Below are 14,365 nucleotides of genomic sequence, written 5' to 3' on the forward strand. Positions count from 1 at the left end.
GGCCAGCTCCACCTAGAGTCCTCAGATGGCTGCAAGCATTTGCAAACTGGCAGGAATCTCAGCCAATTCAGGGGTTTTCTTGAAGGCCATCTTGAGTCCACTGTTATCAATTCTCCCCCTGAATTTCAAAGAAGCAGCTACTGAGAATGTATTTCTTCCAGGAAGCCTCCTGAAGGGTAGGATTCGAATGTTCCCAAAGGTCACAGACATGTTTTTTGAATTTTACTTTCTTTTTTAAAAATGTCGTTATTTAACCCAAGAGAACGCATCTGCTAACTATGCAGAATGCTGCTTAACTGCTCGATTCCACTGTGTGGAAGACACTTTTTAAAGGTTTGGATTATCTACCGTTAGGGTTGAGATGTGGTAACCTACCTCTGCAGATGTGCAGATGCTTTCCCTCTGGTCGGTTAGGGCATCAAAGGCCAATGTTAGGAAGCTGCATGAAGTTACTTCAAAATGTATCGTAAATAAAAAACAATTTCCTGGGGCTGAAATAACCTCCTTTAGAGAAATGTTGATTTATGACCCTTGTCTCCCCCTAAATAGGAGAAAATAATTAAACCCTCTTCTCTTATGCCTCAGTCTTAGGAGGACAAAATAATGAAAGAAAAGCCTCTTTAAAAAAGGGGGACTATAGAAAAAACAGGTTCTGCTCTCATGAGCTGGGACAGCAGGGACCCCATACAAATCCAAGCCCTGGGCATAGCCTAGAGCTGGCATAGCTGACCAAAGGTAAAGGGTGATAGCCAGAAATTCAACTTCGTCCTTAGCCCTCCCGAGGTGGCCTGCAGAACATAACTGAGACCGAACATACACAGTCACAATAATCCCACCCATTCAAAGGAAAGCATACCTGGATCGAAAATACTGGAGTCAGGGGTGAGGAAATAAAGGGATAGGTGATTAGGACCATTTTTACCTTTTTTCCTTGGTACACAATAAATGAGCTTCCTTGCTTTCATTAGAAAAAAAATGCTTAGAATTAAGGCGCACTTAATTTAGCTGAACCACGCAGGCAGGCTTGGGAGAAGGGAAATAAGCTACATAATAGTGATTTTTAGCTAACAGAAGACATCTGAAGGTCTGCCCATATCAGGATGTTAGTTTTAGGTGGAAAACTCTTGGAAGGCACAGAATATATTTGTAGCACCATGGCTAGTGCAATTAGTATGTGTTTGAAGATGAAGGACCAAACCTCTAGGGCAAAAATGCTGACCTGCTCTGGCCAATACCTGCAGCCACTATTATCTCCAGAGACCACTGGAGTGTCAGGCGACCACTCAAATTACATGACAAAGCCACAAGCCCCCAAAACCCTGCATCCTGAGATACTGCTGGCTGCCATTCCCCGCCCCCCCCCGCCCCCGATGCTGTAGGTAGGTAATAAAATACGCCATACTTGTGCCTCAATCCAAATTACTTCTTAAAGGAATGGGATAAAGTCATGCTTTCTACTTAATTCAAGATGTTCAAACACAATACACAGAGCAGAAAATTCTCCTGGATCCTGAACTCTGCTTTTGCCTCAAACCCACATGTTAAATACATGATACTTCTCAGTCTTTCAATATGTTTGAGAGAAAAGAAATCTGAAACAGCAAAGGCCATAGCACAAAATTTATTGGGATTATTTATCAAGTAAGTCATACACATCCAACATCAATGAATGGAAATAAGACTAATTAATTAAAAAAAAAAAAAAGCAAGGCTTCCACTGGGGTCCTTCAAGAAAGTCAAAAACTTCTTGGTTACTGTATCTTTAACAAACGGAATGACCAAACTAATGAAGTCAGATGTATCACAGTCAAATCCTAAATGCAACATTGCCAACATGTTTTTCTACTCAAAAGCAAACAATAAGCAAAGGTTCATAACTTTGTAATTATTGTTTCTTGGTTTCTGTTCTCAAATGCCACAGAAGGATGTGTGATAAAAGGAAGCAAAGCACCTACTCTCAGCAGTCTTCTTAAAAACCTTGAATTTGCTTTCCCAGTATCAATATAAATATTTAGATTTCCCCATTGGATGATTTTTTTCACTTACTTGAGTAGGAATGCTCTCAAAACCTTAGTCTTTACTCCTGCTTCATACTGCAGTTGTTTGATTAAACCACCAGTGACGTTCCTCTGTACTGGCTGGACTAAATCACTAGATAAGAATTCATTATGGTATCTTCTAAGAAGCCAAGATAATTTCAATACAAATTTTCATGGCTAATATGTTACAGTACTTACAGATACTTTGTTTCCTAATGGTTAAGTCTGTTGAAAAATGTATCATTAATAAGTGAGTCTCATAATACACACAGAAATAAATGAACCTATTATAATGTAAGAACATCCATAAATTGCACTCACTATTCCTGATGACTTTATACTTCTTCTTCTTTTTTTTTTTTTAAGTAAACTCCAGTTCAATGTATGGCTTAAATTCACAACCATGAATTAAAAGAACTGCATGCTGTACCACTTAGCCAACCAGGTGCTCCTATTCCCAGTGACTTTAAATGTAAAACCTAATTACACAAAGACAAAATTCCCTACCTGATTTAACCCTGTACACCAAATAGCATAAATGCTAAAAGTGAGAAACATTTTAATAAATCTCACATTAAGAACCTTGGAATTTACTCTGCTTTAGTAATAGCAGAAAAAGATAAGGAGAAAACAAATTTCTCAGAGATTTTTTTAAAAGGAAGAATGGATTTAAGGGAAAATTCCTTTGGACTCTATAGCCTTTTTTTTTTTTTTTAATTCTGTACCTTTCAATGCTTCAACATGATGCCAAAAAACAATATACTAAATAAAAGTAGCCAGGAAAGAAATCAAACATTTATAAGATATATTTATTATTTTTCTGACCAAAGTGCAATGATTTTTAATCTCCTTAAACAAATAACTGAAAAAAAGTATTCAAGAAAATAAAACACAAATGGGAAATTAACCATTAGATGTTTTTACTACATACCAACCCTACATTTAGTCTAAAAAACAAACAAAAACACTTTGAATGAAGTGTTACCAAAACGCTAACCAAATCATTTACCATAAACCTCGTACATGCATTGCAAGGTTCCACTGCTAGGAATTTTGTTAAGATCAATTTAAATCATCAATAACACTATATAATAGAGCACAGGAACACAGGTCATTAGATGTGATCCTTGCCCCGCACCCTCAGATTTATGTCAGAATAAAGCTGACAAATCTGCCAGGCTCTGAACCCCCAGTGACCCCATCCCAATCCCTGGAAGCAAAGAAGATGGCCCTGTCACACAACTTTGTAGAAGTTGTAATAAAACCAAGCCTATTTTCTTACCTTTCTATAGGAAATGGTCAGTTATTTGATATATACTAAAACACTTCTAGGAATTTATTTCATGAGTTTACCAAACACATTTTGCAAGAACCGACTACACAAGAAGTTCCTCTGGAATTTGGTCCACAAATTCGCTTAACAGGTTGGAAATTTAAAACTTGCAAGAAAACAAGGAAGTGGGGAATTCCTAATCCTAACATGTTGTAATTATTAAAGGGATATACAGACATACTAAAAAGTTTTGCTCACAGAAGGCACAAACTATAAAAGGGATATGCTTTTTGAGTAAAAACAAAGAACTAAGCTGATATCCTTCTTTGTTTTGTGAGCACCATAGCTAAGATGAAGTTAGACCCGAATTCACTGTCTACTCCTATAACCAAAAAAGTCTAAGATAAAAAATTTAATTTGTCTTACTATATACTTTCCAGCCATTAATTGAGATGTAATTATGAAAGATTAAAATTGCCTTAAAAAGGGGTTGTAATAGCAGCTATCAAAGCAATATTCAAGCATGATTTCGAGGATGCCTTCAGGTTTAGAGTTAGCCTTCTTTGTCAAAAATCTTCACAACTTCATCAAAAACCTGCAAAGGACAAAAATAATAGTAATTTTAAAAGAAGGTATTATTAAAACACTATATGGCTAAGTTCCTGTTAAAAAGTCAAATTTTTATTAATTTTCAAGATGTATCATTTAAAAAATATTTTAATTCTTTGGTTTCATCTATTTTACTTTAGACAGTAGTAAGTAATATCATAAATATGTACAAAATTGTGAACAAGTGCATTCAATTTTATTAGTATTTTTAGGACAAATTTCTTGATCAATAGCAATTATTTGATAAAATGTAAACTGTTGTGGCTTATTTTTCTAGTTCTGGTTCTAAAGCACTAAGTTCCCTGATGTATCACCTCACCTCTTGGGAAGGAGTAATGGATAAAAAACACCCAACACAACCATGTGATAAACAAGGAAGGTCCAGAAAGCAAGACTCAGGGTGGGAATCAGGGCAAGAGGAGCAGGATTAAGAGACACTAAAAAGAGCTGCTGGGCACTGAGAGATCACGGATTTTTAGAGGAGAGAAGGGCTGGGTCTGGAAGCCCTGTGCCCCTGGAGCTCTGTGCTCTGTGATGAAGAGATGGAAGCAGCCTGGGGCCCTTGAACTAAGAGGACTCGCCATTCACATTAGAGATTTTTAAAAATGAACGTGGTCCAAATCACAGTTCTCAAAATGCCAATTTTCCAGTGCTTGAGAAAAGAGGTTTGGAATTAATAAACCATCCACTTCTTGTGAAGAACGAGTCTGAAGTTGTAAAATCTATTTTAGATGCTATTCAAAAAGGAGGAAAAAAAATCTCATTTTTCATTTAGTCTCCAGGGTCTTGAAAAGCAAACTAATCTGTCATATCTCTTTTTCTCCTGACTACATACCCCTTTGCCTGCTAAATCACATTTTTTTTAAAAGATTTTATTTATTTATTTGGCAGACAGAGATCACAAGTAGGCAGAGAAGCAGGCAGAGAGAAAGGAGGAAGCAGGCTCCCCGCTGAGCAGAGAGCCCAATGCAGGGCTCGATCCCAGGACCCTGGGATCATGACCTGAGCCGAAAGCAGAGGCTTTAACCCACTGAGCCACCCAGGCGCCCCGCTAAATCACATTTTTACTTGACTTTTCTTTTAAGGCAAGCTAGGGATACTCACTTCATCAACAGACTTAGAGGCATCTATCTTCTTGACTTTCCCCATTTCTTCGTATAAGTCAATAATTGGCTTTGTTGACTGAAGATAGGTCTGAATTCTGCAAAAGCAGCAAATAATACAAGGTTCTACATATCCTCCCATTCTTCCCCATGTTATAGGATTGCTCAGAGCACAACCCAGATCTGACCCAACCAACCCTCTTTCTATACCCGCCATTTTACATATTTAAGCACGCCGTTCTCTTTCCCTGGGCGAACTGAGGCAGGGGTTTAACCTGGGCCTCAAGTTCCAAACTCAGCCTAAGGTGGCGATGGATAAAATCTGCAAAGTACCTCTTCTCCAAGCTCTCTCTGTTGTCATCACTTCTACCACTACTCTTTCCCCTCTCAAGGCATCGTTCGATACAGATCTAAAAAGAAAAATAATGAAAAGTCATTCCAAAAAAAAAAAAAAAGATCCAAATTTGCCTTTCACATTTGCCATTCTTTTAACCCGAAAAGAGAACAAAGTTTTAAGAGATTACAAAAAAACCCCCTACATTAAAACTAATTTGTCTAATTCATTAATCAACATGCAAAGTCCTTTTAAATTTAAACATGTGGTTCAATTTATATAAACTAGGTTAAATAAGTACAGAGCATAATAAGAATTCATTCATGACTCAGTTTTTCCCGTGTACTTTTTTTTAAACCGCAATAAAAAGAAGATCTGTATGTGTGTGCTTCCATCGAGGATATATTATTAACTTGTTAGGTATGAATTACATGCCTCAAACTTTGTTCCATTTTGCTTACTTTTTGATAATTCCATAAATATCCAAATATTTAAGAATCAACAAATTTGCATTTGAATAAAGTATCCCTTGTTAATCGTGAATAAACATTCCTTAGTTATAAAGCTGTGGTGAACATTCTAAAGTTAACTTTGAAGAATAAATGAAAACATATTTTTGGGGGTTGGAAAAAGAGAGTTAGATTTTTACAACAACTCAAAGGCTGCAGCAAGTCTCTCCGGCAGAGGCACATTTGCAGTTCAGCCCAAGAATAGCCAACTTCCTTCAAGGCAGTACTTTAGGTTCCCATTCTTTCAGGCTGCTGGCATTAACTTAGTGAAGTTATATTACAGCTGTCAAACAGTCAGGCCTCTTAATTAAATGATCCTGAGAAATTCATTTAGCTATTCAAAGGTATGTCTGGATATGTTACTAGAAGTACCAGGAAGAAAAAGAACGCTTTCTTGCTTTTTTCAAGATCATTTCACTCTTAGAAGATAGAAATCAAGCTATCTTTTTTTCTTTTCACATCAAGCTATCCTAGATGTTTCTTTAAAATAGAAAGTTTTCCCAACTTCCCCAAAAGTCTTTTCCTAACATCCTAAGGCAATACTCTGAAAAGAGCACATACCTAAGAGGAAACAGCACAGCCTCATTACCTAACATTATTGTACAAGTCAATTCTTACTTCAAAACAAAGCAAATACTTGTTATCTTGAAAATCAAGCAAATTTTAGATCCACAGTGTTGCTGATACCAAACAGTTTTTAGAACTCCAACAGCAAGACAGCACTGTTCCATTCATCCATTTACCAGTTCAAAGTAAAACTACTGCCCATATAAAATGCAAAGATAAGTAAAAAGTCACATTGTTTTTCCCTAATAGTTGACCATCAGTTAGTGAAAGCCCGTGTGAGCAGATGAAGGTCTTAATTACCTCATTATTACAGTCAAAAAACAGAACGAAAGACACATCTGCCTTCCCATCCATGGTCTTGTTCCAACCTTGAAGGTTGTCCTGATTTCTTGGAAACCCATCAATCAAGAATTTATTCTTCTGAGCATTGGCAGCCATTGTGTGATCCATTTCCTAAAAGAAAAGGAAGATTCAGGTTCAAGAGGACATCAACAAAATGTAATTTATTTTTTTTTTTCAGTGTTAACATGTTTAATAAAAGTATATACTAGGTACAAAAGTAGCCTAAGTGAAGGAGTGACTAGTTTTACGAGGTTTTTTTGGGGTGAAGGTATAAGAAAAGGTTTGGGGGAGCCTGGGTGGCTCAGTCATTCGTTAAGTATCTGCCTTCAGCTCAGGTCATGATCCTAGGGTCCTGGGACTGAGTCCCACATGGGGCTCTCTGCTCAGAGGGAAGCCTGCTTCTCCCTTTTCCACTCCCCCTGCTTGTGTTTCCTCTCTCTCTCTGTCAAATAAATAAATAAAATCTTAAAAAAAAAAAAAAAAGAAAAGGTTTGACTCAGGAGTGGTGTCCATTTGAGGGGATATTTGAAACAATGAAGCATAAGCAGAAATGTAAAAAAAAAAAAAAAAAGCTCCTAAGGTAGATATTAATGACTACAAAATACTGACAACACAGAAGAAATTAAAATATAAAGAGGTACAGAATTCTATTAATTTTAAATTGGCAGCCAAAAGATTAGTTGAAAAATGTGGTGAAAGGGTAGAGAAGTCCTTTTTTTCAGATTTTGTTTTTTTACTTAAATTTCAATTAACTAACATACAGTGTATTATTAGTTTCAGAAGTAGAACTCAGTGATTCATCTGTATTATGTAACACCCAGGCTCATCATATCACAGGCCCTCCTTAATGTCTATCACCAAGTTACCCCATCCCCCACCCTTCTCCCGTCCAACAAAATGCAATTATTTAAGCAGGGTGGTGGAGATACAAGTGTTTTTTTTGTTATTATTATTCCTTAAATCATTAGTAAAGAGTGGAGGGTGCATAGGAAAAAAAAAAAAGACTTAAAGGAAATGATCCAATGTAGTAACTTGGAGTTACAGGCAAGCAAGTATCCCTTCCCAATTTACACGCATACATACACACATACAATTTTTTCTCTGAAGTTTCTAAATTTTCTACAGTAAGCATTTATTACTTTCACATATACATTCACAAAGTTATGAATAGCAAAAAGAAAACAAAATAAGCAATAACCAGTACCTTTGCTCCAGCCACTAGAGGCCCTATCTTGCCTTCCCCTCCCCACTCCCAAGTCGTTTTGCTGTAGGAAGAAGTATGCTGCTTCTGCAGGCATTCAGATTCTCTGCAATAATTCAAATCCAACTGCACAAAGCTTTGGACAAATATAAAGAGACTGCTAGCAAAAAGTTAATACATTTTTGACTGAAGCTAATTAAACTTTAAATGCCACTAGCTATCCCATAACACAGGTAGCAGAGTTAAGAATTCAGTCAAGGAAGACAGAAAGAGCAGCACACTTCACCATCTTCCCCAAAGTTTGAGGCCAGAATGTTGAAATATGTGAACAGGAGATGCAGAAATGTAGTCTCCAAATCCTCACCACTGCCAGCCACCACGGGGTAAGCACTGATGCACGACTCTGACCAGATCTGGAGAAGCCCCCATTCCAAAGCTAACCAACATCCAGTCCCCTCAGTGCTCAATCTCCTTGTTCCTCAAGAAGAACACGGGTTGTCTGGCCCTCTAATTCTTTCATCTGAGGGTTGGCTTTGTCCCAGCATTTGTTTCTCCAATGTTCTCCAATAATACAAAACTTTCATAGAATGTTTTTGGGCTCTGCTATAGCATTTCTACCTCAATTATGGTAGAGAAAGATTAAGGTGCATCAATATTCTACTCATGCAACATACAGTTACTCAAGGCCTATTACCAAGGAACTTGGATAATAGAGAGATAATAGAGATAGCCACATGGCTCTTGCGGGCTCACGGTTCAGCAGGTAACAAATATGTGTAAAGAAATGTGCTAAGTTCTATGGGGACGTATGAAAAAACAAAGCACCAACTACCAGGAAAACAGCCTGAGAGAGAGCTTTATAAGAGGTGGCAGTGGAGATGAGTCCTAAATAATGAAGTGGCAAGCAGACAGGGATCAAGGTACTCCAGACTGAATATATAAAGGCTCAGAAATGAAAAAGCATAATAGCTTTGATAAATCTGAAGTAAGCTGAGGCAGCTGAATATTAGGACATGTGTACAGAGTGCTGGGAGATAGGACTAGAAAGTCAGTAGGGGCAAGATTAATGAAGAGCTTATTATGCCACACTAAGGAACTGGTTTTTATTCTTGAAGCAACAGAGGACCACTAAGGAATTTTAAGCAGATTATGCTTATGTCACCTTCTGGAAAAAAATCACCCTGACTGGGGTGCCTGGGTGGTTCAGTCTGTTGAGGGTTGACTCTTGATTTCAGCTCGTCATGATCTCAGGTTTGTGAGATCAAGCCCCGGGATGGGCTCTGTGATTAACTCCACATGTCTCCGCACTGGGTGTGGAGCCTGCTTGAGATTCTCTAACCCCTCTCCCCTTCTCAAAAAAAAAAAAAAAAAAAAAAAAAAAAAAAAAAAAATCACCCTGACTGCACTGCGAAGAGTGGATTAGAAGGGGACAAGCATGGATTAAAGGCAAAAAGACTCATGAGGAGGCTCTAGTGATAGTCCAGGAAAGGAAAAGAGGATCTGAACTAAGGTGACAGTGGTAATAGAGAAAAAAGACTAAGTTAAAGACAGTTAAGAGGAAGATAACTAGAAGATCCACTCACTGAACTGATTTGGTAAAGTGACGAAAGAGGTGTAAAATACAGGATGGCCCCAGATCTCTGGCTTGGGCACAGATGGTAGAACCATTAACTAGAACAGGAGATAAAGGGCGATCACATTTTAGAAGATACACTGATTCCCTGAGATACTTGTCAAATATTCAGATGGGTATCTAGTAATTAGAAGTGTAGGTCTGGAGTTCAGAAAAAAGGTGTGCGCTAGAGCTATAGATTTTAGCATTTGTTAGCAAAATGAAAGCCTTGGGCATGGCTAAAAGCATCCAGCAGTAAATACATAAAAGGAGAGGAGAACCATGGATAAAACCCGGAGAACATCATCGTTTAGGAAACTTGCAAGGAGACGTAAAAAACAACAGTTGTTGAAGCAGGAAAGAATCAAGAAAAATGGTGTCATAGAGAATAAAGAAGTTTCAAAAAGACAATGAATGGAGTTACATGCTATAAGAAAAATGACTAAAAATGTCCTCTAGATTTTATAAGGAAGATCACTGGTAACAACAGCAAGAACAGTTTCAGTGAAGATGGAAGTAGAACCTGATGACATAAGGTTGAAGAGTAGGAAGTGAAAAAGCGAAAAATGTAGACCACTTTTTCACAATGTTTAGTGATAAAGTGGAGAAAGGGCATCAAATCTAGAGAACAGGGAGAGAAGATATATTATGGAATAGAAGCAGGTTACTCCAATCTCTGAAACAAAAGGTAAGAAAGTGTGTAAATGAGCCACTCCTCCTCCTCCTCAAGTTTCTATGGTTCCATCCAGGTGCTCATATATCTCTCTTCCACTGGGTTTCAACTATTTCTTGCTGTTCTCACTCTTGCATTTCTCTTTCACTGTTTCTTATATGTGAAAATACCTGTTAACAACCCGTCTTGGGAATCTATAGTGGAGAGATATCACATAAATGCAAGACACCTGTTTTTAAGATGGGACATATTTTGATAGCTGTTAATCTCTATATTTCATACTGAAGATGGTGATACATTCACCACAAAAGGAAACATTAAAATGGAGAAAAACGGCAACAACTGGATGTCCAAGGGAAAAAGGAATAAAGGGAAGGAAGGACAGAAAGGAGGGAGGGAAGAAAGAAGGCTTACAAGAAAACAGAAAAGGCGGCACCCCTGGGTGGCTCAGTGGGCTAAGCCTCTGCCTTGTGCTCAGGTCATGATCTCAGGGTCCTGGGATCAAGCCCCACATTGGGCTTCCTGCTCAGCAGGGAGCCTGCTTCCTCCACTCTCTCTCTGCCTGCCTCTCTGCCTACTTGTGATCTGTCTGCCAAATAAATAAATAAAATCTTTAAAAAAAAAAAAGAAAAGAAAACAGAAAAGGGCAAGGAGGGGGAAAGGAAGAAGAGGAGGGGAAGGAAAAAAGGAAGAGAAAATAGAAATGGAAGTAAGACACCGTCTGCATGTTGGGGAAGGATCAAGGACACACCTATGGATGTGAAGCTAAGCTAGCTGATCCTAGATCAAGGTAGAGAATGTTTGCTACTGTCCAATTTCTTTCCAGGGGACAGCAGAATGTCCAATACTACCATTCTCAAACAGCATGACCACCTACCACAAGCAAGATACTTAGTACTCTCATTTTTTTTTTTTAAGATTTTATTTATTTATTTGACAGAGAGAAATCACAAGTAGGCAGAGAGGCAGGCAGAGAGAGAGGAGGAAGCAGGCTCCCTGCTGAGCAGAAAGCCCGATGTGGGGCTTGAACTCAGGACCTGGGATCATGACCTGAGCCCAAGGCAGCGGCTCAACCCACTGAGCCACCCAGGCACCCCAGTACTCTCATTTTTTTTTTCATTACTCAAAGGAAAGGCAGATTTAGTTTCTTATTTCATTGCTGGTTTAAACAGGTTGGCATTCACACTCCTTACCCTCTTTAACAAACTGATGGTTATCTCAACTGGCACAATCTTTCCATCTTTAATGTACTTTTCAATGAGTTCACCATACTGTGAATCTGGGTTCTTCCTTTCATCACGAAGAAGTTCTCCTGCAGAAAGGTGTGTATAACCATATTTCTGAAAGAAACAACACACAGGAAAAAAAAAAATCAGAATACTTTCAACCCAGAGGCACCTGGATGGCTCAGTAGGTTGAGCATCCAACTCTTGATTTCAGCTCCGGTCATGATTTCGGATTGAGCCTCAAATCTGGCTCTGCTCTCAGTGTGGAGTCTGCTTGTCCCTCTCCCTCTGCTCCTCCCCTAGCTTGCATTCGTGCACAAGGGCTCAAGCTTGCATGCTCATTCTCTCTCTCTCTTTCTCAAAAATAAATAAATAAATAAATTCAACCCAGTGGTAGGACTACCAATTTTTTTCCTTCATGTTAATTTCTATAGTCTAACTTTTCCACAATAAGCTTTGATTGTATATTAAACAAATAATAAACAAATTTTAAGAGATTTCATACACTCAAGTTTGCTTTAAAAACATTCTTAACCTCATAGGGCATGGTAGCTATAATGTTCGCACACCAAGAAATCATCCTGAAATTTATGTAACTATTCAAGCCATTAACATTTCACTGTAATCCTTCAGAAACACAATCAAAGTTTAAATGCCACTAATAATGCCCAAGAAATGCCTAACAAAAACCAAATAATTCAAGGCAAAAAAAAAAAAAATTCACCACTGTTGGCTGTACCCCCCTTCTATAACTATAAAATGCTTCCCTTCCTTAAATTCAACACATCTAAACTGAACTCATCAGCATTTACACTACCACTGTTCTTCTGGTCTGTTCCCTTTCTTGGTAAATAGCACAAGTCCTACCTCCTCCACAAAATTAACTTTCCTGACCACTATGGAGGTCACATAATCAAGCAGTGACTTCAAATATCACTGTCTTTCTACCTAGACCAGTACATTCCTGACCATTCTTAAAAGTCCATCTCTTCCTTCTCTAGTTGCAACTAGAGGTCTCATCTGTGAAATGGGAATACAGATACCTATTTTATAAGTTAATGGTGATGACTAAATGAGATAACGTAAAGAGCCTGACGCATAGTATGAGATAAAAGTCAATTACCTCCTTGCCATTATGAAGATACTTATCTTAAATAATCTAGAAGCATTTTTATATTATATGTATTATATGCCATTTTAATTATACACACACACACACACACACACACACACACATACACTCCCATATACATATATACACACAGATCTGCATATGTACTCACTTTAATGGTTTTTATGGGAAGACCAATCAAGAGATGAAAGTGAAATAACAGATATGAATAGTCTATGAAAGGTCAGTAGAATAGTATTATTATGATTGTGATGATCATTATTATGTAGGACTTATAAATGATGCATTAGGTCAGGGTATAGAGTAATAGTCGAACTAAGTCATATAAGATGTTCAGTGTTGTTCTGCCACTTCCTCATGCCTGGAATGAAAAAACAATGCAGATCTAGGAAACAATTCTGAATAATGAAGTGCTTCTTCCACCACATGAACATACACATTCCCTGTTTTAAATCAAAAGAACTATAAAATCTATTTTAAAAACGTTTTGGGGGCACCTGGGTGGCTCAGTCAGTTCAGTCGACAGTTCTTGATTTCGGCTCTGGTTATGATCTCAGGGTCATGAGACTGAGCCCCAAACTGGGTTCCATGCTCAGCACAGAGTCTGCTTGTCCCTCTCCCTTTGTCCCTCTCCCCACTTGCTTGATCTTACTCTCTCTCTCAAATAAAATCTTTTAAAAAGTGTTTTTTAAATAAATAAGTAAATAAAAAGAACACTTTATGTTTTAGAAAAAAGTTTTTACTCTCAAATATCAGGGCACTCAGAACATATTCAATTTTCAGTTACTATAATCATCTTACCCCAAATTTTTAAGGCTCCCTAAATGGGCTTTTATCTCATCCATAGTTAAGTATACAATAAAAATTTAATATCTTAAATTTATCTTTAATTTCAAAATTAAGATCTGAGGAAGCCCACATTCCCACCCCCCTTTTAAAGAAGAAAGTTTCAATTGCACAGTTCATAAAAACTCCAATTACCCAGATTATGGTGAGTCTTCTTTTTTTGGACTGCAGAAGCCATACCTTCTTCACCCCTTTTTCTATTTCTAAACATTGTTGGCTAAACTTGTTCTCACTGACTAAAGTAAGCTAGGTAAGGTAGTCAGCAAAGGAAACCAAACTCTAAACAGTTTATTTGCTGACTAAAATTGGGCATAAAGTTGGATGAGAATAAACAAAACCGCAGTGTCACTCATGTCTCTTAGTTATACACCCCCTTCCATTAAAATAACCAAAAGTGTATTTAGTTTTTTAATAGGCTTTAAAAAAAAAACCCTCCCATCGTTTGCAGAAAATGAAAATACAAAATGCTTAATTATTTAAACTGTTATTCTTAAATTATTTCCATACGACACCATTTTAAAATGCTACTTTGATCACCAAACATAAGGAAACTTCTGAAAGATGGGTGTAGAAAAGACTATAAAAAATGAGGCATGACCCACTTTCCCACTATTAAAATTTTCAAAAAGCATTTTGCAACTAGTGTCCATAAAATTTTATAGCAGCTCCATTTCCTACAGCTTACTTTGTTTCCTGCTTGGAAGTCTATGCTTGCTGGATGTTCTCATCTGGTCTGGAGATTATAGCATATGGTAATATTGAATAAATGCAGAGACAAACAGTACTAAACAATGACAAATGCTTAGTGAAACACCAACCACACAGACTGCTCTGTATGGACTGCCTCTGCTGCATGAACAACATACATTTAGAAGCCCAGATAGTAATCTGGAAATTAG

General features: G+C 37.6%; 1 protein-coding gene across 2 annotated transcripts in view; it reads right to left on the reverse strand.

The window, feature by feature from the left end:
- Window positions 1-1,606: 1,606 nt before the first annotated feature.
- The window catches only part of CMPK1 (cytidine/uridine monophosphate kinase 1), a 37,769-nt gene continuing 25,010 nt past the window's right edge, over window positions 1,607-14,365 (reverse strand). Inside the window, exons 2-6 of one of the 2 annotated variants that reach the window (XM_047727646.1) lie at window positions 11,456-11,602; window positions 6,735-6,887; window positions 5,358-5,434; window positions 5,026-5,122; window positions 1,607-3,907 (exon numbers count right to left, since the gene is read on the reverse strand). In XM_047727646.1, the coding sequence (XP_047583602.1) occupies window positions 3,866-3,907; window positions 5,026-5,122; window positions 5,358-5,434; window positions 6,735-6,887; window positions 11,456-11,602 (516 nt within the window). In that variant the 3' untranslated portion in view covers window positions 1,607-3,865. The remainder of the gene's footprint in view (window positions 3,908-5,025; window positions 5,123-5,357; window positions 5,435-6,734; window positions 6,888-11,455; window positions 11,603-14,365) is intronic. The other variant, XM_047727647.1, reaches the window with a different exon arrangement.

The sequence above is a fragment of the Lutra lutra genome, chromosome 4, assembly GCF_902655055.1.
Source record: "Lutra lutra chromosome 4, mLutLut1.2, whole genome shotgun sequence".
NCBI lineage: Eukaryota > Metazoa > Chordata > Mammalia > Carnivora > Mustelidae > Lutra > Lutra lutra.